Genomic DNA, 23,561 nt, shown 5'->3' with positions numbered 1-23,561 from the left:
GCCCCCCAATGGCAGACTCGGGATCTTACCTCTGATAAATGCAAAGTAGCCACAACAGCGGACTGGTCATAGTTCCAGCTAACATCCCGGATTCCAGCAGCCTGCCGTACTCCTGAGTTGTGACCATCAGCACCAATCTGCATGGAGACAAGAGCCTGCTAAGTCTTACAAATGCTTAATAAATGAAACTGTTCCAGAAGTTTGTCTCTGCCTTCTAAAAGTTTTCTCTAGTTCCAAATGCTGCAACCCTTTATCATGCCTGTCTCGCCCACAGGCCCTAGAGGAGAAGCCCTACCTATGTGATCCCAGCCTCAGCTAATAGTTCAAAGCTGGACATTTGACTCAAGAGCTGCCAGCCCGAGGTTAAACTCAGCCTGAGTGTCTTGATATTTGAACTAGTAAGCAATTAGGCAGGCACTAGAGCTAACAGTCCTGATGGTTAAGCTAGGAATGGCTGACATGTTAAAGGGGAAGCTGATGAGAAGAAACAAATGGCAGATGCAAGGCGATGAGTGACACAGGACTCCCGAAAGGGAAAGAACAGCCTCAGTTTCTGACACTCTGGTTCCTGTCCCCGTAAGGCCAGCTATCCTTTATTTCAAGACCTGCGATGGCCCAGGAGATTGCTTCCTGTACAGGGTTTACCACAGGACCATCTTAACTTGAGCTGGTCTGAGTGAGTACTGATCCTTATAACCAAAAGCTTGGCCCAAAATTAACTTCAACAATATGGGGAGTTCTCTGGTGGCGCAGTGGGTTAAGGTTCCCAGCATTGTCATGGTTGTGGCTTGGGTCACTGATGTGGTAAGGATTCAATTCCTGGCCTGAGAACTTCTGTATGCTGCGAGCATGGCCAAAAAAAAGGAAAAACAAAACTTCAACTAGAGCTTAGATCTAAAATTAGCAGAGATGCTAGAATCTAATAACATGTGGCTATGCAAGACCCCTGGCAAAATAAGAATCTTCAACTACCAACAATTTGGTCTGGAGGGTGCTGCCATCACCTAGGGTAATATGAACCCAAGGGCTGGAGTCTGCCATGGAAAATGGGTAAGGCCAGGTATAGCTGACTGCTTTGCTCTTGTAGAGAACGGTCACTCGGTCTAGGGAGGTCAGAAGAGAAAAAAACAAACATTAGACAGTTGGGCCACACAGGCTGAGGAAAGAACTAAATACCTAATTCAAGCAAAGTCCCAGGAGAGCATATCATTATCTTATTATTTACTCCTAAATGACAAAAGCAGAGATCTACAAAATAATTCATGTGGTCAATGCTACGCTCTAAGAGCTGGTGAAGGACAGAGGCCACAGGGATGCATCGCGGAGGGGAGAGGAGCCAGGAAAGGAAAGCTGCCTCTGAATTAGCACCTGTCCCTCGCACTTGCTTGTCTTCAGGCTCCTGCTCCTCTAGTTTCGCTCTACATCTAAATGAACCCACATGTGCTTTCAGAGCAAACACGGTGGGGAATACCACAAGCTCAAATAAGTTGTAGATTTCATAAGATTTTTCTTCCCACTCAAAGTCATTTTACTGTAAAAGTCTGAACAACAAAGGTTTAAGTTGGAGAAAAATCACCTTTAATATACCACTCAGAGGCAGCCACAGCTAAGGCTTTACTGTATAGCTTTCCAGACAGTATATATGCACACTGCCCACCCCCAACATAGACTCACACACAAGTGGGATTATATGACACATACTTTTTTTTTCTACCAATACATTATGGGACTTTTTTTTTTGGCCTCACCTGAGGCATGTGGAAATTCCCAGGCCAGGGACCAAAGCAGCAGCAATCTGAGCCACTGCAGTGACAACACCAGATTGTTAACCCACTATGCCACAAGGAAACTCCTGGGACATGCTTCTAAATGACTATTAGATCTAAATTATCTTTTTTTATTTTTGTCTTTTTGCCTTTTCTAGGGCCGCTCCCGTGGCATATGGAGGTTCCCAGGCTAGGGGTCCAATCGGAGCTGTACCCACCGGCCTAAGCCAGAGCCACAGCAAGGCGGGATTCGAGCTGCATCTGCGACCTACACCACTGCTCATGGCAATGCCGGATCCTTAACCCACTGAGCGAGGCCAGGGATCGAACCTGCAACCTCATGGTTCCTAGTCGGATTCGTTAACCACTGCGCCACAATGGGAACTCCAGATCTAAATTATCTTTAAAAGCTACATGGATGTGTATGACATAATCACTTTGCTATACAGGAAAAATTGGAACACTGTAAACCAACTATACTTTAATAAAAAAATTATATTAAAAAAAAGCTACATTGGAAGTTCCCGTTGTGGCTCAGTGGAAACAGACCCAATTAGTATCCATGAGGACAAGGATTCGATCCCTGGCCTTGATCAGTGGATTAAGGATCCAGCACTGTTGTGAGCTGTGGTGTAGGTTACAGACGTGGCTTGGATCCCATGTTGCTGTGGTGTAGGCTGGCAGCCACAGATCCAAGTAAACCCCTAGCCTGGGAACAAGGAACCTTCATAAGCCGCAGGTACGGTCCTCAAAAAAAGAAAAAAAAAAAAAAAGCTACATGGAAGGGATGAACTATTATCCCAAATGAAAAAGCATTTAAGTTGCTTCCAACTCCTCTCTCCAGAACCCCGAAATATTTATAAATCATATATATAAGGAATTTATATCCAGAACATATAAAGAACTCTTAAAACTAAAGACAAAAAATCTAGCTTTAAAATGGGTAAAAGAGGAGTTCCCGTCAAGGCACAGCAGAAACAAATCCAACCAGGAACCATGAGGTTGCGGGTTTGATCCCTGGCCTTGCTCAGTGGGTTAAGGATCCAGCATTGCCGTGAGCTGTGGTGTAGGTCACAGACATAGCTCGGATTCCAAGGCTACAGCTCTGATTATACCCCTAACCTGGGAACCTCCATATGCCCTGAGCGTGGCCCTAGAAAAGACAAAAAACAAAAAAACACCAAAAACAAACAAAAAAAACCAAAAAAAACCAACTCTGAGATAACCAACAGAGGGTTCTTTATGGTGGACATCAGTATCTGCAGAAGAGATCCTTTCAGTAAGTCCCAGAATAATGCACCTTCCAGAAAGTAAACAGAATGGAAGTCAGGAAGTGCCTCACCTGACACAGCCTCCAGCTGCTTCGTGAGGGCCTGCATGATGACATCATTCTCCACGATATAGCCCATGTCATCTAAATTATCCTTGTCAAACATGATCAGGGCCTCGGAGCAGGCATCCCACACCTAGAAACACAAAGGGGAGGTCTGTATTACAACCCAAGGAAAAGGAAACACTACTCCAGTTGGAAATCAAGTGTTGCTTTCCCAAGTGAGTGAAGCAGAAAAATCACAATTGGCCAGTCCCTCTGCCAGGAGATAGAAGGTGAAAAGCAAATTCTCTTGGGAATGCTTTCCCATCTCCTTAGACTGAGCGTAAACTGATTTCTTCCCACAGTCACAGAAAACCTGGAGAATGTGAACTCCAATATCCTAACACAAAACCGACCATGATATCTTGCCAAACGTGATAAAGGAGGCACCTGCATTCGCCGAAAGGCTCTGTATCTCATGTTGCAGATGTGGTCCCAGGCACCAAAACCTACAAAAGAAAGGATCTGCATATAGACTAGAGCAACCCCGTGGGACCCGCATCCCTCCTGGGCTCCCCTTTGTCCCTCCAGTCAGAGGTGGTTGTCACCGGTCTCCAACAACAGAAAAACACTCTCCGCTTCTATCCTGTTTAATGCTAGGAGCTAAGCTAATCTGTTCCCCAGTTCAGATTACAGAGGATGAAAAGGATCCAGCTTTCAGGATCAAATGTCAAATCATGTTAAAGTGGGGGAAATAAAAAAGGAAACCAAATCCATATAATTTTTCTTCATCATTCTATTGAGGTTACAAACTCCCTGGATAAAGACCTTTTTTAAAAAAAACTCTACAGCACTAAACCATTCATTGAGGAAATATTTATTGAGCACCTACTATGTGCCAGATACACTTCTAGGTACTGAGCATAAAGTGAGAAACCAAACAGACAAATCCCTGCCTTTAGCAGCTGACATTCTAGTTGGGAGAAATAGGTAATAAAGAAAAAATGTTTTTCATAGTAAAATGTCAGGTAGTTAAGTGTCATGAAGAAAAATAAAGGGCTAGAGAGTGATGCAAGAATCTAATTTTAGATGGGGTGGTTCTAGACAGGATGGCCCTAGGGGAGATCCGAGACAACTTGCTAACTGGTTCCATGTGCACACATCCATCCACACCCTAAAAGCATTTAGCATTCAGGCTCCCCAGCCCCCTAGAGGACTAACTCTGGAACTGAAGAATATGCTGCTGCTAGAAGTGAATGGTCAGAATCAGTTCATATAGTTTCAATGCCACCGATTCATAATGACCCAGCATCACAAATGAAGTCCACATGGACCTACTTGTCCCACGTATGCCTTCCTCAGGATTGAGAGTTGACGCAGGAACAATTCCAGGGGCCTCATCTTCAACTATGCACAAGACTACCAACCCCACTCCTCTCCCCCACCCACCTCAGTGAGCTCCCTCCTGGCCAGATACTCTGGTGACTTTGTACCATGGGACACAATGGAAAGTCAAGAGACAGGAGACTGATTCTAGAACAGAGAAGCTTTTACTCACTACTGAGAAGGGTTGCAGAGCCAGGGGAAATGGAGCTGACCCTGTTGCTGTAAGTTTCTGGTAATTTCCCCAATACTTTCTTTGGACCTGCTTCTAGCAACAGAATTTTCTTGTCACCAAAGTGAATATCATGTCCTAAAACAAAAAAAGAAAATGTTATATCATTTTAGGAAAATCGGCATATATTTTTTCTCATTTCTAAGAGAAGCAACAGATTAACCAATTCCTCAGCCCCTTGGATTCAAATTTCTTACAGGGCACATAAAAAAGAAACACTATGTAAGCAGTTAACATACGCTGTTTCAGTCATGCAAACCACCCTGCCCATGGTGGTAAGGCCTCTCCAGACAGCCCAACACTTGCCATGTGCAAAGAAGCAAAAAACTGGCAAAACCCAGAGCGAGCTAAAAGAATGCCCTAGAAAGGAAGAATGAAGAAAGGAAGGTTGTTGTATTTAGATAATAGATATTTACAATCTTCAAAGTATTAAGTTCCTAAAAATTACAAATCCTGTTCAATAGAAAAATGTACTTAAGAAGCAAAATTCGGGAGTTCCTATTGTGGCTCAGCGGGTTACAAACAACCAGTACCCATGAGGATGCAGGTTCAATCCCTGGCCTTGCTCAGTGGATTAAGGATCCGGTGTTGCCATGAGCTGTGTTGCAGGTCTCAGACACAGCTCGGATTCAACTCCTAGCCTGGGAACTTCCATATGCCACAAGTGCAGTCAGCACAAAAAAAAGCAAAAAAAACCTATTGCATAGCACAGGGAACTAGAGTCAATATTTTGTAATAATCTATAAGGGGAAAGAATATATATATAAAACGGAATCACTTGGCTATACACCTGAAAGTAATACAACATTGTAAATCAACTATTTTTCAATTTTTAATTTTTATCTATTTCTTTTTCTTTTTTTTTTTTTTTTTTTTTGGCTGCACCCAAATCATGCAGAAGTTCCTGGGCCAAGGATGGAACTTGTGCCACAGCAACAACCTGAACCACTGCAGTGGCACCACCAGATCCTTAACTTGCTGTGTCAGGAGAGAACTCCTCAAATTTTTTTTTTTTTTTTAATTTTCCCACTGTACAGCAAGGGGATCAAGTTATCCTTACATGTATACATTACAATTACATTTTTCCCCCACCCTTTGTTCTGTTGCAACATGAGTATCTAGACAAAGTTCTCAATGCTATTCAGCAGCATCTCCTTGTAAATCTATTCTAAGTTGTGTCTGATAAGTCCAAGCTCCCAATCCCTCCCACTCCCTCCCCCACCCATCAGGCAGCCACAAGTCTTTTCTCCAAGTCCATGATTTTCTTTTCTGAGATGTTCATTTGTGCTGGATATTAGATTCCAGTTATAAGTGATATCATATGGTATTTATCTTTGTCTTTCTGGCTCATTTCACTCAGTATGAGATTCTCTAGTTCCATCCATGTTGCTGCAAATGGCATTTTTTTAAAAAAGTGAAAAAAAACAACCCACAAAATGGGAGACAATATTTGAAAATCATTTATCTGATAAGGGGCTTATACCCAGAATATATTAAAAAAAAAAAAAAAACCTCTTAAAAAGTAAATAATAAAAGGAAAAACAGCCAATTTAAAAATGGGCAGAGGTTCTGAATACCTCTCTAAAGAAGATATACAAATGACAGATAAACCTGAAAAGATATTCAACATCATTAGTCATTAGGGAAATGCAAATTAAAAGCAGGAGATAGCTGGAGGTCCCTTGTGGCAGAGCAGGTTAATTACCCAGCGTTGGCACTGCAGAGGCCCAGGTTTGATCCCTAGGAACTTCCATATGCTGCAGTGCTGGATGGATGGATGGATAGAGAAAGGAAGGAAGGAAGGAAGAAAACAAAACAAAACAATGAACAAAGGAAAGAACCAGGAGAGAGCACTTCACACTCCCTAGTATAACTAGTAACAAAAAGATACTAACATTGCTATCCAGGATGTGGAGAAATTATATTTGTCATATATTGTTGGGGGAAATGTATTTTACATGGGCAGCCACTTTGGAACACTGGCTGTTCTTCAAAAGGTTAAACAGAGTTTACTGTGACCTAGCAAATCCACTCCTAGGAATAGGAGTGTACACAAAAGCTTATACACAAAATGATAGTAGCATTACTTGCTATCGTCCAAAACTGATGAATGAATAAATGTGCTATATCCACACAAAATATTAAGCTTGTAAAAAGGAATGAAGCACAAGCTACAACCTGCGTGAAAATCAAAAACATTAAGTAGATTCCATGTATATGGAAATGTCCCAAAAAAGCAAATATATAGAGGCGGAAAGTACACGAGCAGTTACCTAGGGGGGACGTGGACAGTGACCATTAAGGAGTTTGGATTCCTTTTGGAGATGATAAAAATACTTTAAAATTTATTGTGGCGATGGCTGCACAATTCTGTGAATATACTAAAAATCATCAAATTCTATGCTTTAAATGATAGTGTACAAATCATATCTCAATGAAGCTATTTATTTATTTATTTTTGACTTTTTAGGGCCGCACCCACGGCATATGGAGGTTCTCGGGCTAGGGGTATAGTTGGAGCTGTCGCTGCCGGCTCACACCACAGCCACAGCAATGTAGATCCCACAGGAGTCTGCAACCTAGACCACCGCTCAGGGCAACGCTGGATCCTTAACCCACTGAGTGAGGCCAAGGATGAAACCTGCATCTTCCTCACTAGTCAGATTCATTTCCACTGAGCCACCACGGGAACGCCTCAGTGAAGCTGTTTAAAAACCAACACAAACCAGCCTAGCTCAATAGGCAATGCCTGCTTCCTTTCAACGGTGTCCAGAACTAAAAAACCCTGGGCAAGTCTGTTTCCCCACGCCTTGGAAGAACTCCTACTGTTCCCTCCCACTTTTGACCCTTTGACATCCTGAAGGAACAAACGCTTGCCCCAAGGCCTTGGGGCTCCTCTGGGCAGGGAATGGACCACAAGATACATAACTCTCAGACTCTGGGCAAACAGTGCCAGGGTTCCCACGGTTCTCACCGTTCCTCCCGGGCCCCACTCCCCGCCACTACCGGTCTGGAGATGCGCTTACCCAAGGCACAGGCCATAGCGGCGCCCACCATGCCTCCACCCGACACCACAACATCATACACGGTGTCAGCCGTGGCGCCGGCCCACCTCCGACAGGAAACTAGCGGGCCTCTCTGGGCAGCAGAAAGAGCAGTCCCCGATCGGCTGCCAGCCAGCCGGGCAGCCATGGTGCTGACTTGCGCCGTATTTGGCGCCCCGCTAGGCCCGCCTCCGGGAGCACTTCCGGAGCAGAGCCCTCCAGTCACTAGCTGCTTTAACCTCCACCTCTAAACCGGAAGTAGAACTTACCTAGAGAATAAGCCAATCAGAAGACGAATCTTGCCTGCCGAGGAAAGGGACCATTTCGTGTATCTGCCTGGAAGCCAATCAGCGGCCCAAGCGAGAAAGGGGCGGAACCTGACCTGCGTAGCTAGGGCAGCTACAGCAGCTGTCACGCCACTGTCTCTTCCACGCTTCTGTCTCTGCCCAGCTGAGGAGATGACCGTGGGGAGCTCCTCGGGAAGCTCCTGCGGCGCTCAGTGGAGTCCTCAGGTGAGGAAAGAAAAAGAAAGGGAGCGATCATGTCTGCTAACTGGAAAGGAATCCCTAAGAGAGGAAACTGTTTGACGTTGCCTTGGAGACCGTCGACAGGGGCGTGTCACAGGGGCGTGGGATTAAAACTGACCGAGTTTAGGCAAGCGGAGACCAGACTCAGCAATGGGACTCCAATGCTTGAGCTTTCTGACAAGCTATTCATAGAGCCATAGCAATGGCCTTTAGTTTTTCCTTTTCCTCTCAACCATCCCAGGACTAAAAGCACGATTCTTGTCTCCATTTCATAGAAGAAAAAGCTGAGGCACAGAGAGATTAAGAAATTTGCCCCCATGGAGTTCCCGTCGTGGCTCAGTGGTTAAAGAATCCGAGTAGGAACCTTGAGGTTGTGAGTTCGATCCCTGGCTCCGCTCAGCGGGTTAAGAATCCGGCGTTGCCGTGAGCTGTGGTGTAGGTCGCAGACACGGCTCGGATCTGGCGTTGCTGTGGCTCTGGCGTAGGCCTGCAGCTATAGCTCCGATTCGACCCCTAGCCTGGGAACCACCATATGCGGCGGGTGCGGCCCTAAAAAGGACAAAAAGACAAAACAAAACAAAAAACCAGAAATTTGCCTCCCAAATCCACAGAGACAGAAAGTAAACTGGTGGTTGCTTAGGGCTTGAGGCTTGGAGGAGGGTTAGAGAAGATAGGGAGTGACAACAAAATGGAATGGGGTCCTTTGGGAGGATGATTTAAATGATCTGAAACTGATTGTGGTGATGGTTGTGCAACTCTGAATATATTGAAACCCACTGAACTGTTCACTTTGAGTGATTTGTATCAATTATATGGTAACGAAATTGACAACACTAACCCGCCTGAACCCAGCCAAAACCCAGATTGGGACTTGAACCCAGGTGCCAGGACCCGACCCAACCTAAAGCCAGATTGAGACTTAAACCCACGGTTTTAAATTCGAGTTACCCTGTGTTTGGACTCACCAAGGCTCAGGTTCTTTATGCCTCTGCGCAGAAGGAATTCAGCGAAAGACAAAGCGACAGACAAGGAACAGATTTACTAGGATAGGACTCTTGTAAGAGGTACAAGTGAGCAGGCAAGGAAGCCCTGCGGAGGGTCTAATCTTCGGGGCCGCAATTTTATCATCCGAGGGGAGTGGGGGTTGGAAAGGCCCGCCTCTTCCTCTCCGGGAATAGAGCTCCTCCTTAGTATCCTGTAAGGAGTGTATTCAAATCAGCTGAAGGGTGGCCTTCAAACTCTTCCCCTGGGTCTGAATCTGAATGCAGGACTTATCCCATCTCCCACCCAATGACCTGGGGGCGATTCTCACACCTCCACTGGTTAAGCAAGCCTGCTTTGTTTTGAACTTACAGTGGTCTCCCAACATCTCCCAGGTTTTCCTCTTTATCTATCTATTGGGACTTCCACAACCACCTGTGTCTACTCTAGCCCTATCAGTCTGAGTGAATTATATCCAAAAAATCGTTTTTATTTTTTTATTTTTATTTATTTATTTTTTTGTTTTTTTGCATTTTCTAGGGCCGCACCCGCGGCATATGGAGGTTCCCAGGCTAGGGGTCAAACCAGAGCTGTAGCCGCTGGCCTACACCAGAGCCACAGCAACTCAGGATCCGAGCTGCGTATGCAACCCACACCACAGCTCATGGCAACACCAGATCCCTAACCCACTGAGCAAGGCCAGGGATCGAACCCACAGCCTCATGGTTCCCAGTCGAATTCATTAACCACCTTGCCATGACGGGAAACTCCTCGTTTTGTTTTTAAAAGAAATTTTCCTAAAATTCACATGCTTTTCAGTAGCAGAGTGAGAGCTAGAGCACATACCTACCTTTGAATCCAGAGTCAGAATTCCCTTCAACCAAGCACACCCCATATACCAATACGTGAAATTTCTTTAAAGCAAGGAACACATTTATTTTTTTATTAAAGTACAGTTGATTTACAGTGTTGTGCTAATTTCTGCTGTACAGCAAAGTAACCCAGTCATTCATATATATATATTCCTTTTCTTATATTACCCTCCATCACAGTCCATCCCAAGAGACTGGATATAGTTCCCTGTGCTGTACAGTCGGACCTCAGTGCTTATCCATCCTAACTGTAATAGTTTGCATCCACGAACCCCCAACTCTCAGTCCATCCCTCTCCCTTTCTGTCCCCCCTCCCTCTTGTCACAAGTCTGAGGAACACATTTTTCTTTACTCCTCTTCAGCTTTAATATATAGAGGCTTATTTAAAGTGAAATTAAAATAGTTATGTTTTGAAATTATAGTTTGTCTATTCTATTTCATTTTAGATGTTTCCCCCCAAATCCTCCTCAGACACAGAGACAGAAGAGCAGCCGCCTGGGGATGGGCTGGTTTTGCCCAGAGCTGGCAGGCTCAGTGAGTTCCTCAGCCCAGAGGAGGAGACAGATTCTACTTCTGATTCAACGGGGAGCTTTTATGAGACCCTGCAAGCGCTGAGGCAGAAAGGCAGGTGGTGCCTGTTGGAATCCCTTTATCCCTCTGACCCAGACAGTGATGGGAGCCTCTCTGAAGATGACGAGGACCTGGACAGTTTCTTCCAAGACAAAGGCAGGGGGAAGCCACAGGTGCACCACCCCTCATCTCCAAGGTAAGGCCCTGCAGTTCAATAGCTGCCTCAATGCCTGGCACTGGCCAGGTCACAGCATGACTCAACCTCACCTTCCTCAGTAAAACACAGACCCCTTCTGCACGTTGCCAGACCACAGGCTCCAGTTCAGAATCAGCCAAACATGTTCTGACTCCTACCCAGCAGTCCTAAATCTTTGGGTAACCGTTAGTTACCTGAAGCTCCAGAACTGCTTAAAGACATGCCTTTCCCCACTATACTACCTCCCTGGGAATGGCAGCAAGGTCCATTGATACTGACCAAGCCCTGCTGGGCGCACGTGTACTTTATCTCATTTAATATTTATTTTCTCCTCCAAGTAACCCTCTGAGTAAATATGTTTGCCACTCTACAGGTGAGGAAATTGAGGTTCCAAGAAGACTTTGCTTAAAGTCACAGCTGGGAATTGTTTGAAGTAAGATTTGAACCTTGCCTGACTCTAAAGCCCTCCTCTGCTCCATGGCACTCTTCTCTGTCATATGGAAATATGAGAGTGCCAAGTGGCAATACCTAGATCAATTCTTCATCCTACTAGGGCTGCTAGGATGGCCTCTAGGGAGGAACGAGGCCACTTGAGAGGGGGGCAGGCCTGGAGTCCTGTGGGGCTGTGATGGGAGGCTGAGTAGCTGAGTAACGGACTCGCTGGCAGGGAAGGGCAGGGAGGAGGACCTGTGAGGAACCAGCCTCCAGGCTGCCCTGTCCTCCACACACAGAGCTGCTTTCTCCCCACAGGTGCGGCTCCAGAAGACGCTGCCACTCCCTGAGCCACCTGCCCAGTGACACCCCCACGGCTCAGCCACCCTCTGGCTCCAGGCCTCCCTCCCAGCACAGAAGCATCAGCTCCTGGGCATCATCCATCACCGTCCCTCAGCCATTCCGCATGACGCTGCGAGAGGCCAGGAAGAAGGCCCAGTGGCTGGCCTCCCCTGCCTCTTTTGAGCACGAGAGGCAGCAGGCCCAGAAGCAGGGCCAGGAGGAGGCCGAGTGCCACCGGCAGTTCCGGGCACAGCCCGTGCCTGCGCATGTCTACCTGCCCCTCTACCAGGAGATCGTGGAGCGCAGCGAGGCGCGCAGGCGGGCAGGGATCCAGAAGAGGAAGGAACTGCTCCTCTCTTCCTTGAAGCCCTTCAGCTTCCTGGAGAAGGAGGAGCAGCGAAAGAAAGCTGCTCAACAGAGGGACTTGGCCGCCGCAGCTAAGGTCAAAGTCCCCAAGCAGAAGGCCACCAAGAGGATCCCCAAGTCCATTCTGGAGCCCACCCTCGGGGACAAACTCCAAGGTAAACACATCCTTGCCTCCGGCCTGCAGGGGACTGAGCAGGGCCGCAGGGATTTATTCAGGCTTGAGGTCAGCCTGGCTTGAAGAGGAGCTGTTCCAGCGCGCCCGCTAGAGGCCCTGCTCAGCCGGGGTAGGGTGGGGTCCCTCTATACAATGGGGGTTCCTAGTCTAGAGGGAGGAGGGAGAAGCCCTACAGCGCCCCCATGGACCCCTGTCTCAGTGCTTGGATGCCAAGGCCTCTGCAGCAGCGCGGGTGCCAGAGCAGAGAACCATGAGACATCCAAGGAGCAGGCTAGGCCTGTGCAACCGCTAGCCAGCTGCCCCCGAGGAAAGCCACCCCTCACCCCATGTCCTGTGAGGTACTCATTTCAAGAAATAGCTCAGGTAAAGGACTCAGGCTTTATTCGCTCATTCAGTAACATGTGCCTCGTCGCAGGTGTGAATAAACAGGGAGTTTGTGGACGTGGGAGGGAGACAGATAATAGACAAGAAATTACAAATGTGATACGTCACTTGCTTGATTAAAGGGCGGAAGCCTGGGGGTGCTACGGAGCATAGAACAGAGGGTTCTGACTTAGAGTGTGGGGAGGGGTGGGAACAGTTGGGGACGATCCCCAGGGAAATTGAGCCCAGAGGCTGACCCTGAAGGATGAGCTCTGGTGACTTCGATGAAGAGGGAGGAAAAGTGCACCAGGCAGAGATGATAGCACGGAGGTAAGAAAGCTGAGCGTGTTCAGGGTATGGAAAGCCAGAGGCGAGAGAAGGGAGGGAGAGACGGGCACAGGCCAGACCAGGGGCCCTGAAGGCCGTGGAAGGGAGTCTGGACTTGATGGACTTCACCGCAAGGACAGTGGGGAGCCACTGACGGGTTCTGAGTAGGGTGCCTCATGATCAGATATGCGGGTCAGAAAGCTCACTCTTCTGCGGGGATATTCAGGAGGGATGGGCAAGACCCTATGGCAGTGATTCAATGGGGAAACTGTGACAGTATTAGCAGGAAGGATGAAAAGAGGCTGGGCCAGAGGGAGGGCAAAGAGGAGGAGATGGCGGAACCTGTGACTAAGAAGATGAGAGAAGAGCAAGCGAGAAATATTTGGGCCCCGGGCTTAGGCAGTTGGGTGGATGGTGGGGCCTCTGCCTGAGACAGGGAGACCTAGGGATGGGCACGCTTCCTGCTTCATCTCTGAAGGAAGGGCTGGAGAGAGTGCTAAGGTTAAATGGCAGCTGCTTCTGCAGCCTGCCTGGCCTGCAACAGTGACATGCTGATTTGTAGTGTTTGTCATTGTCATGGTATAAGTATTCCTATCCTGGCCAATTTTAAGCTTCCTTCATGATGCCAACTGGCTTACAAAATTCCTGGAAAGCTCATGACAGCTCCAGCCACATACTAACTCTGAGTATGTTTTTTTGTTTTTTTTTTGTTTTTTTTTTTTTGCTTTTTAAGGCCACACAGCATATGGAGGTTCCCAGGCTAGGGGTCCAATCAGAGCTACAGCTGCTAGCCTGTGCCACAGCCACAGCCACACCAGATCCAAGCCATGCCTGCGGCCTACACCACAGCTCACGGCAACGCCGGATCCTTAAACCACTGAGCGAGGTCAGGGATCAAACCTGCAACCTTGTGGATCCTAGTTGGATTTGTTTCCGCTTCACCATGGCAGGAACTCCTAACTCCGAGTGTTTAGAAGAGAGAAAGTTCTGCAAACCTTCTGGTACAAGGCTTGGTCCCTTCTCACTCATCACCACCCTGACTTCTTTTCCATAGAAGCTGAGCTCTTGAGGAAAATTCGCATCCAGATGAGAGCCCTGGACATGCTGCAGATGGCCTCCTCCCCCATCCCGTCCTCCAGTAGCCGCCGGGCTGACCCACAGCTTCGCACAGCCACCCGGACCCGGAAGGAAAAGCTTGGGTTTCTGCAAACTGACTTTGGATTCCAGCCTCGGGTGAATCCTGTCGTCCCTGACTATGAGGGCCTTTACAAGGCCTTCCAGAAAAGAGCCGCCAAGAGAAGGGACACGAGGGAGGTGACCCGCAACAAGCCCTTCTTGCTGAGAACCGCCAGCCTGCGTCACACTTCACGGCCCTGTGATGTCGCTGCCTCTGAAGGGAGGAGGGTGAGAGCCCAGGCCACTGCCCGAGGGTTAGGGCTGAGGCCCGTGATAGAGGATGAGCCCAGTCTCAACATAGAGCACTTCTCATGACATTTTTCTCTCTTAATTTTTTTTTTTTTTAAGCACCAGTTTAGCTATAAGCAGATCCACAGTTCCTAAAAATTTAAGACCATAAGAATACTTTCCTTCCTTCCCTCTCTGTAGAGGGGTTTTGCAGAAATAAGTCTAAGCAAGTCTGGAAAACGGCATTGAGAACAGTTGTCATGTCCTAATATCAGTTCCAAAGAACCCTTCTCATATAATTAAAACCTTTGGGATCGACAGGCAAGCCTTTGCCCTGTTACTAAACTCAAGATCTCGTTATCCTTGCCTTAATCCCAAGAAAGACATGAAGATTCCCTGACTAGTCCTTCACTGCAGTGGAATCCCAGTTAACACAGAAACTAATGCATGTGCTGCCCCACCAATATCAGCCTTCATTTCTTGCAGGAATCTCCACAGCCCCCCGCCACACCCCTGCCAAGGAGTCGTTCCCTGAGTGGCCTTGCTTCCCTCTCTGCCAACACCCTCCCTGTGCACATCACAGACGCCACCAGGAAGAGGGAGTCTGCAGTCAGGTGAGCAGTCAGGCTGCAGGGGAGTCACCATGTTCGGATCTTGGCCTGAATGCTAGAAAGCCCTCCCCTCCTGGGCCTCCTCTCCTGTGATCAGAGAGACTGAAGAGGGGGGAAGGGGATTCTCTGATCAGGGCAGGAATTCACATGACCCCCCAACACTTACCTCTCTGACAGCAGGAGAACACCCAGCCAACCACTAGGCAAATATTCTTAGGGGACTGACTTCATGCCGAACACAGTGTTAAGGCGGGAGATACCTCATGGAACCTCTAGTTTAATATCTAATCTGAAATACAGAAAAGCAAAGAAGCAACAATTATATCTTGTGAGTAGCACAATGATGGGGGAATACAGGGGGCTGGGGGTGGGGGGCACTGGGCAGCCTGGTCTCTTGTAATAGACATCTAAGGTGAAACCTGAAGAATGAGCCGGGCAAAGGCAGGAGAGAAAGAAGTTTCCAGAGAGAATAATGTGGGTAAAGACACGTTGGTGAAAGAGGGAGGAAGCCACTAGGAACAGGAATGCAGAGGCGCCCAAACCTGTGTGTGACCCTGCCACAAAGACATGAGGCCTCCATCGCACAGATGTGAGATTCTCTGAGATTCATCTTGGGAAACCAATAGAAGTCAGGTGGGAAGAAGGAGCCTCCTTATTTAACTCTTTAACTGACCTGACTCTGTCCTGGTGGCCGTGTCATCAAGCCAGCACCTCTGCAGGAGTTCTTGCACTCGGCCTCTGAGCTGAAGGCTTAGCCCTGGGAGAGGACTGGTGCCTCCGTGCTTTCCTGTGGGGCTCCCAGAGGAGCACACAGAACCTAAGTGGCTCCTGAAGACCCACAACAGGGATTTTAGAAATGTATTTGGAATCTGCGAAGCTCAAGATTCATTGAGCTACTAAATCAAGGCTAACGGCATCAGTATCTTGAGGTCCACTGAGACCACAATGGGAACTCCACATCTCAGATTTGACGAAAATGGGTCTCACGCACCAGAGGGTGGCCCACTGCAGAGGATGTCCACAGCTGCATCCTAGCATTTGGGCGTTTGACATGCATTAAACATTAATCGTCCATGCCCTCCTCCCTAATGTGTCCATTTCAATATAAATGGCCACCTGCAAGAGTCTCAACTGTTTTTCCTTTTGGTAGAATTCGCCATGGTACCTTGTAGAATGCTCTTTACACACACTTGGTGCTGCAGTTGACCCCACACTGTCTGTGTATTGAGCTCTCTGTGGAAATGTGGGTTTGTATTCCCAAAGGGCCATGAACTCAGGCACTTTCCAGCCGCCTTTTACAGCACAGTTGTCAAGGGCAGAGCCTTGGGAGTCAGACATCCTGGTTTGAATCTTGGCTTTTCCAATGGCATGCTGGGTAGCTCTGAGCAAGTGGCTTGCCCTCCCTGAGGCTCAACTCATTGCCTCTAAAAAAGGAGGCTTATGGTCCTCACCTCACAGGGCAGCTATGAGGATTACAGGATCTAATGGCTAGAAAGCACTTATTGGTGCCTATCTGCACTGGGTTCAGGGTATGCGGGTAGCTCAGCAAATGGTAGCTATTAGTATTATTTTGTTTCCAGCTGGCAAGAAGCCTGGGTGTAAGAATACTTTAACTCATATTTTTCAGTTCAATTAATGAACTCCTGGGGTGGAAACTCACTGTCCATAGTGCTAAGAAGACTTCATCTGCCAGTCCATTTATTTCCAGAATCTTATTCTTTCTGAGATGCCAGTGTGGCAAATTACCCATTCATAGGAAACACCAACTGGAATTCCTGTTGTGGCGTGGAGGAAATGAACCCAACTAGTATGTGGATGCAGGTTCAATGCCTGGCCTCACTCAGTGGGTTGGGGATCCAGCGCTGCATGAACTGTGGTGTAGGTCACAGATGTGCCTCAGATCCGTGTTGCTGTGGCTGTGGTATAGGCCAGCAGCTACAGCTCCGATTCGACCCCTAGCCTGGGAACTTCCATATACCACACGTGTGGCCCTTAAAAAAAAAAGAGAGAAACCCCAACTAACTGGACAGCAGTTAAGAATCCAGTGTTGCCACAGTTGTGGCATAGGTTGCAGCTACATCTCAGATTTTTTTTTTTTTTTTGCCTTTTTTCTAGGGCCACTCCCACGACATATCGAGGTTCCCAGGCTAGGGGTCTAATCAGAGCTGTAGCCGCTGGCCTACACCACAGCCACAGCACGACCTACACCACAGCTCATGGCAATGCTGGATCCTTAACCCCCTGAGCAAGGCCAGGGATCAAACCCGCAACTTCATGGTTCCTAGTCAGATTCGTTAACCACTGAGCCACGACAGGAAATCAACATCTCAGATTTGATCCCTGGCCTGGGAACTTCCATATGCCGTAGGTGTGACCAAAAAAGAAAAAAAACCAACCGACTTTCTGGAGAGGTTACTAAAATTGCTTTTAAGTATACCCAGGTTGGTCATCTGTATTCTTTTTTTTGCTTCTTCCCTTTAGAAGTTCACTTGAGAAAAAGGACAAAGCAGATGAAAGTACTCAGTGGTTGGAGATGCACAAAAGGAAGTGTCAAGAGATATCGAAATCTGTGACTTTGCGTGCAAAAGCCATGGATCCCCATAAAAGCCTGGAGGAAGTATTCAAAGCAAAGCTGAAAGAGAATAGGTCAGTGTCCTCTACATGCCAAAGGGATGACTGTCTCAGAAGCCAACAGACCACTGGTGTTGAAAATGGCAATATGGGGTTATTACAGTGAGCTTCTGCAATCATACAGAATCAAAGGATTTTTCCAGGCAGTTAGGAATTTGCAATGTCTGTGGGAGTTATTCCACTTAACTGGAATGAAAGTATTCTGGATTGGAAAAAGCAAGAATTCATTCTAAAAATCTTGTTAATTCCAGGAACAATGACCGTAAAAGAGCAAAAGAGTATAAGAAAGAACTGGAGGAAATGAAGAAGAGAATACAAATAAGGCCCTATCTCTTTGAACAAGTTACCAAGGTAAATCTAAACCATCATTCAGTTTCTGTCTTGGATGAAAGGGCTCTTAGAAATTAGGAAAGTTTAATATCTGGGTATCAAACACTTCCTTTAGGTTCAGAATGATTCTAAATTTGGTTCCTTTTATTACTACCACCTCTCCTCAAGGTAAGGGGTGTAGCAGTGAATGTTTGGACTGATTTCATCCAAGACTGGATTCCAAAGGCACCCATTAAGGAGTATTTCGCTCACTGGGATTTTCACTACAGCTTTCTTATTTTTTCTCTTTTTGCTTTTTAGGGCCGCACCCACGGCATATGGAGGTTCCCAGGCTAGAGGTCCAATCAGAGCTGTAGTCACCGGCCTACACCACAGCCACAGGAACTTGGGATCCAAGCCGCTCATAGCAACGCCAGATCCTCAACCCACTGAGGGAGGCCAGGGATTGAACCCACATCCTCATAGATACTAGTTGGATTGTTTCTGCTGTGCCGCAAAGGGAACTCCTAGTCTTTCAGTTTGAATCAGAGTGGAGGTTAGATTCCAGACATACAATTGACAGTTTGGCTGTGTTAGAGTATCTTTAACTTCCTAATGTCATCTGTCCTCCTATAGTGCTGGTGCCCTGGGCATCCCCAGCCGCTAGAGCTATGCCACGTTTATAGGTCTTCGGTTGGGATGTTCACAAGCACCCCACAAACTTCTTCTGGATTAAACAGCTTTCAGGCTGAAGAGTCACATTAAGATGTTCTCTAGACTTTTGGGGACATTGGACTCAGTTGAGATCTCCCTAAGGAAGCTTTGAGGCTACCTGAACTGCCTTAGAAAGGCCACCATCCCAGACAGCTTTGAGCTGTATCAGGCTGCAGATCCCTCTCCAGAGTTTCAGACAAAAGGTGGCATTCCCTAGTGACATGGTTCCAAATGCTGGGTGTCATCTGTCTCACAGCCAGGGGGTTATTTAGATATTTCCTGATTCCAGTCCTTCCCAACCCTCTACATATTACACACACACTCATACACATGCTGGAATGTCTTGGATAAAGTAAAATCTCTCATAATGACCTTTGCTCTTTATGTTGACTTTTTTCAAGCAAGCTCACTCTCAGATCTCACCAGATCTTTCATCACTCTAGGAAAAATACAGAGTAAGAGTACTCTATACGCCTTTGCTCTTCAACATTTAAAACAAACAGAAAATAACCTTTTTCTGGTCTACATGCAGACCATCCATCCTGTTAAGAATGTCACTAGCGCGGCTTATTTTCAATTTATCATTCAGTGTTCCTGATGATAGTTTGGTTAGTTTTAAATCTTAAAATGTTTTTAGTCCATCTTTTTCACCTAGACATCACTTGTCTTCCAAAAATCTAGATTCTTATCTCCCAAAATACCACCTGGCATCTCCTGGGAGTATAGAAATACAGAATTGCAGGCCCCAACTGAGAACTACCAAATGAGAATCTACACTTTAACCCAATCTTCAGCTAGTTCCTGTGTACTTTAAAGCCTGAAAACAATGCTTTAAGTAATTTTCATGTAAATCTATGTCCAGCACTAATGGCAGGTGGTAGGGTAGGAAAGCAGTATTGTAAGCATACAGTTTACGCAAGCAATTTAGAATTATCCAGGAATCCAGCTACAGCAGATTCATTTCCATTCCATAGGATCTTGCCAGGAAGGAAGCAGAACAACGGTATCGAAACACCCTGAAGCAGGCTGGGCTGGATGAAGACTTTGTGAAGAACAAGGGTCAGGGCAACCAGGCTTCACAGTGGAAGGAGCAGTCAGAAGTCCATGATTGTCCCAGGTAACTGGAGATACTGCTGTCATCCTGTAGCTCTCAAGTTGCATCTCTAGTAAGGCCACCGGGAGGAAGCTTTAGAATAGTCACGGATATTCTGAGATCACAATACGGTATTTATGAGTACCAATCCAGAGATCTCCAAGTAACACATTTAAATTTGGTGAGCAGTGCCGTTGTGAATAAAATATAACCATTGTATATTAGGTTTAGATTCCTTTAATTTGAAAGAGATCATTTTTTCCAATTCCAGTCTAATGTCATCAGTCAAAAATGCTTCTAATTCACTGTTGAAGAAAAATCATGTATACTTTTACCTCCTATAAAATGATACATTTCTTACTTTATTGGATAAGTAAAGGCAGAAACCTTTACAGAGCCACAATAAAAGCTATAATATCCTGAATAATAATTTAAAACTCCTTTCTTTTCCCCTCAGCTTGGTCAGATCTAGCATTTTTTTTATTTTTTTATTTTTATTTTTTTGTCATCTCTTTAGGGCCACACTGCAGCATATGGAGGTTCCCAGGCTAGGGGTCAAATCGGAGCTACAGCTACAGCTGCCGGCCTACACCACACAGCAACTGGGGATCTGAGCAGCGTCTGCAACCTACATCACAGCACACAGCGATCCATCCTTAACCCACTGAGTGAGGCCAGGGATTGAACCTGTGTACTAGTCAGATTTGTTTCTGCTAAGCCACAACAGGAACTCCCAGATCTAACACTTTTTAAAAGTAACTCATTAGCATCACCTCTTCCACAGATATCATGTGAGTCAAAGAGGAAAAGCACAGCATCTCCATAACTCTCAACTGTGTTTTAAAGTTCTAATAGCCCTCCCCCTAATTCCTGTATCAGTTTTCCCCCAGAAATTTACCTTTTTACCTCATAAGAATTAACGATAATATTGAAACCATCCTTAAACCTTACGTAACACTTAAAATTTTTGATTTTGTAATACTCTAATTTATTCTGCAGCACTCATGAAACTACAAAACTCCAGCATCAGGAATCCACACAGGATCTAGAAGAATCTCTACAACAGCCTACAAGTCCCAAGAAAGAACTGGAGAAGCTCTCTTATGAATTACAAAATAATCTCAGATCACTTGTTTAATCAATCAGTATACTTAAAATTACTGCTTTGGAATAATATCAAGCTGCTAACTTGGAGTTGAGTCAAGGCAGGCAAAACTTGGGTTTTGAGTCACATGGAGAATGGGGTAAAGGAGATAATACAAAACGGCTCATGTAAATCAAAGTGGAACAGCTCTGGGTGGAGGGATCAGAGATGATTAAGGGTCCTTGGTTTGTGCCTCAGGCTTTAGCATACAGGTATAAAAAAAAGGGCATGAGCCCAAGTGTTTACAGGGGCTAGTCAGGAAACAAATGGACCAAATGGGCTGGCTGTAAGATAGTAGGACACAGTGGAGACCAGAGAATATCAGCCCTGCTAGAACACAGGCTCAGAATTACCAGAAAACCATGTCTTCAACAGAAGCCAGAATTTTGCATATTGGCAACTAATTCAAAAACTACCTGGGGAGTTCCCACTGTGGTCCAGTGGGTTTAAGAACCCGAGATAGTCTTAAGGATGCAGGTTCGATCCCTGGCCTCAATCAGTGGGTTAAGGATCTGGTGTTGCCACAAACTGCAGTACAGGTCCCAGATGCAGCTTGGATCTGGCATTGCTATGGCTGTGGTATAGGCCAGTAGCTGTAGTTCCAATTCGACCCCTTGCCTAGGAACTTCCATATGCCACAGGTGTGGCCATTAAAAAAAAAAGAAAAAAAAATTAGAAATGGAATTCCTGCTGTGATGCAGCAGGTTAAGATCTGGCATTGTTTCTGTGGTGTCAAGAGTTTGATCCCTGGCCAGGCGCAGTGGGATAAGGATCTGGCATTACTGCAACTCAGGCATGGATCCAGTCCCTGGCCCAGGAACTTCCATATACTGCAGGTGCAGCCAAAAAAAAAAAAAAAAAAAAAAAAAAAACCTCCAAAAATAATGTGTGGGAAAAACCAAACACATTTGTTTATCAGATTTAGCCCATGGGGTAAGATAAGTTTTCAACCCCAAATACAGGGTTTCTCGGCCTCGGCACTACTGACATTTTGGGCCAGATGAGTCTGTGCTGGGTGTTAGAAGAGAGAGCTGTACATTATAGGATGGATAGCAGCACCTCTCTTCCCCAGCAGTGACAACCAAAATTGTCTCCGGATATTATCAAAGGTCCCCTGGGTAGCAAGATGTCCTCAGTTGAGAACCACTGTTCTAGCATAAAAGTAAGGCTCCTGGAAGCCAAAACTGGCATTTTAAGAATATAAGTAACTGATATGAACTCAGTCTACACAGCATAGGATGACTGTGCGTGTCATTAAACTAGGAACTATAATTACTTTATTTAAAACAGCAGTTAATGATTAAAGGGAGTTCAAGCTGTGGCAGCCTGGTGGACTTATGATCCGGTGTTGCTGAAGCTATGGCGCAAGTCGCAGCTCTGGCTCAGATTCCATCCCTGGCCAGGGAACGTCCACATGATGCCTTGTGGGCATGGCCAGAAAAAGAAAACAAAAGAACTCCAGCAGTTAATTCTTTGCTGTTATCTGCTTAGAACACGCCACTGTGTGCCTGTGTGTACTGTGCCAGCATGAGGGTCAACCCAATAAATAACTCTGAAACTTCCTCTGATAGCCATGATTTTCTACTAGTAAATGATCTTTGGATACTTTTCTTCTCACCAATAATGATCAGATATTCTCTCTCAGTTACTCTAAAGACAGGATGACAGCAAGAGTAGCTACTCTAAAAGAAACTTTCTCTTGTTTTTTCAAACTATCTTCCTGGAAATATCCAAAAATATCAATTATTGCCATTTTCCAGACTCAGACATGGTCCTGTCTGGTGATGACAACAGTGATACTCCAATAACTACCATCTGGGTTTGCCAGCTGGAGATGAAGATGCTCATGTCATGTTCCCCAAGACTCCTGAGCTCAGTGTTACTGCATAGACTCCTAAGGGTAAATCAGTGCCCTCCCTACCTTAAAGGGAAAGACTGAACTATTTTCTTAATCTCCTAAGAAAACAAATTTTGTTTAAAACAAGGAGCCAAATAACTGACTGGCTGTTTTGTTTATTTAAAGGAAAACAACTGAATCTCTGAATCATGTGATTTTTAACTTAAAAAAAAAAAAAAAAAAACAACCTCTTAACATGCTACTATATGTTCCATAAACAAAGAAAGCAAAGTGGCCAAGTAGAGGCATAGAGGACAAGACAGTACCTCAACCTGGGCCAAGCAGAGATTCAAGTAATTTATTTTCTTTGCAGCCCAGTGGGGAAAGAGTCTCTTACTCAGGTTGCTAAAGGGAGAATGTCACTCCCTTCTCCAAAGCAACAAGGCATCTTGAAAGCGCAACTTCTTGGTGAAGTTTTACAGTCGGTGGCAGGATTTAGTTCACTCGTGTGAAAAGAAGCTCAACCTGGGATAAAAACTCTTCAAAGGAAAACCTCCCTTCCACAGTCACACTGGGAAACTTCAGCCAACACGTACTCAAATTCACTTTTGGGAGAAGTCTATCCCAAACTTTTGCAGTGGGAAGAGAGGTAGGGACAGTTACCCAGCCCACATTCCCTGCTTTCTTCCTTGTCTGAATCAGATGGCAGTTGAAGAGACACTCTCCTACACTGAACTTCTAGGCCAGGAAAGATGAACAGAGGCAAAAGCAGGGTCTTGTCCTTCACTGATTCATTTTGGTTCTGGCAAATTGTGAGCCAAAGCATCCTGTTCCCACTGTCTGCACTCTGGGATCAGACAGAGCTGCTCTTCCAGGAGTAGGCACTCATTCTCATGTCTGTCTTTCAGTTAAATCTCCTTGGTTTAGTAA

General features: G+C 46.0%; 3 protein-coding genes across 4 annotated transcripts in view; 1 reads left to right on the top strand and 2 right to left on the bottom strand.

Annotated features, from left to right (window-relative positions):
- The window catches only part of COQ6 (coenzyme Q6, monooxygenase), a 12,311-nt gene extending 4,369 nt beyond the window's left edge, over nt 1–7,942 (bottom strand). Inside the window, exons 1-6 of the mRNA XM_001929106.5 lie at nt 7,720–7,942; nt 4,637–4,771; nt 3,529–3,587; nt 3,109–3,232; nt 973–1,103; nt 30–137 (exon numbers count right to left, since the gene is read on the bottom strand). Of these exons, the coding sequence (XP_001929141.1) occupies nt 30–137; nt 973–1,103; nt 3,109–3,232; nt 3,529–3,587; nt 4,637–4,771; nt 7,720–7,885 (723 nt within the window). The 5' untranslated portion in view covers nt 7,886–7,942. The remainder of the gene's footprint in view (nt 1–29; nt 138–972; nt 1,104–3,108; nt 3,233–3,528; nt 3,588–4,636; nt 4,772–7,719) is intronic.
- Nucleotides 7,884–22,356, top strand: FAM161B (family with sequence similarity 161 member B). The gene is made up of 10 exons (XM_021100078.1): nt 7,884–7,945; nt 7,997–8,249; nt 10,564–10,883; nt 11,634–12,178; nt 13,943–14,292; nt 14,779–14,906; nt 17,385–17,549; nt 17,786–17,885; nt 19,532–19,674; nt 20,650–22,356. Exons 1-10 carry the CDS (start codon nt 7,884–7,886, stop codon nt 20,786–20,788), a joined length of 2,205 nt encoding a protein of 734 aa, XP_020955737.1. The 3' UTR covers nt 20,789–22,356.
- Nucleotides 19,872–23,561, bottom strand: part of ZNF410 (zinc finger protein 410) — a 48,714-nt gene continuing 45,024 nt past the window's right edge. For both annotated transcript variants that reach the window (XR_002346015.1, XM_003128661.4), the window contains one exon: nt 19,872–23,561. Coding sequence is in view for 1 of the 2 variants with exons in the window: in XM_003128661.4 (XP_003128709.1) it covers nt 23,523–23,561 (39 nt within the window). In the remaining variant the exon portion in view is untranslated.

The sequence above is a fragment of the Sus scrofa genome, chromosome 7, assembly GCF_000003025.6.
Source record: "Sus scrofa isolate TJ Tabasco breed Duroc chromosome 7, Sscrofa11.1, whole genome shotgun sequence".
In the NCBI taxonomy this organism is placed as follows: Eukaryota; Metazoa; Chordata; class Mammalia; order Artiodactyla; family Suidae; genus Sus; species Sus scrofa.
This window is presented reverse-complemented; position numbering and strand designations above follow the sequence as displayed.

What these genes read in the sequence shown, in the direction of transcription:
- FAM161B (XM_021100078.1), top strand. Translation starts at nt 7,884, where the DNA reads ATGGTGCTGACTTGCGCCGTATTTGGCGCCCCGCTAGGCCCGCCTCCG. An exon ending in GCGCTCAGTGGAGTCCTCAG is followed by an intron (nt 8,250 to 10,563) that starts GTGAGGAAAGAA and finishes ATTTCATTTTAG; the next exon opens with ATGTTTCCCCCCAAATCCTC. An exon ending in CCTCGGGGACAAACTCCAAG is followed by an intron (nt 12,179 to 13,942) that starts GTAAACACATCC and finishes TCTTTTCCATAG; the next exon opens with AAGCTGAGCTCTTGAGGAAA.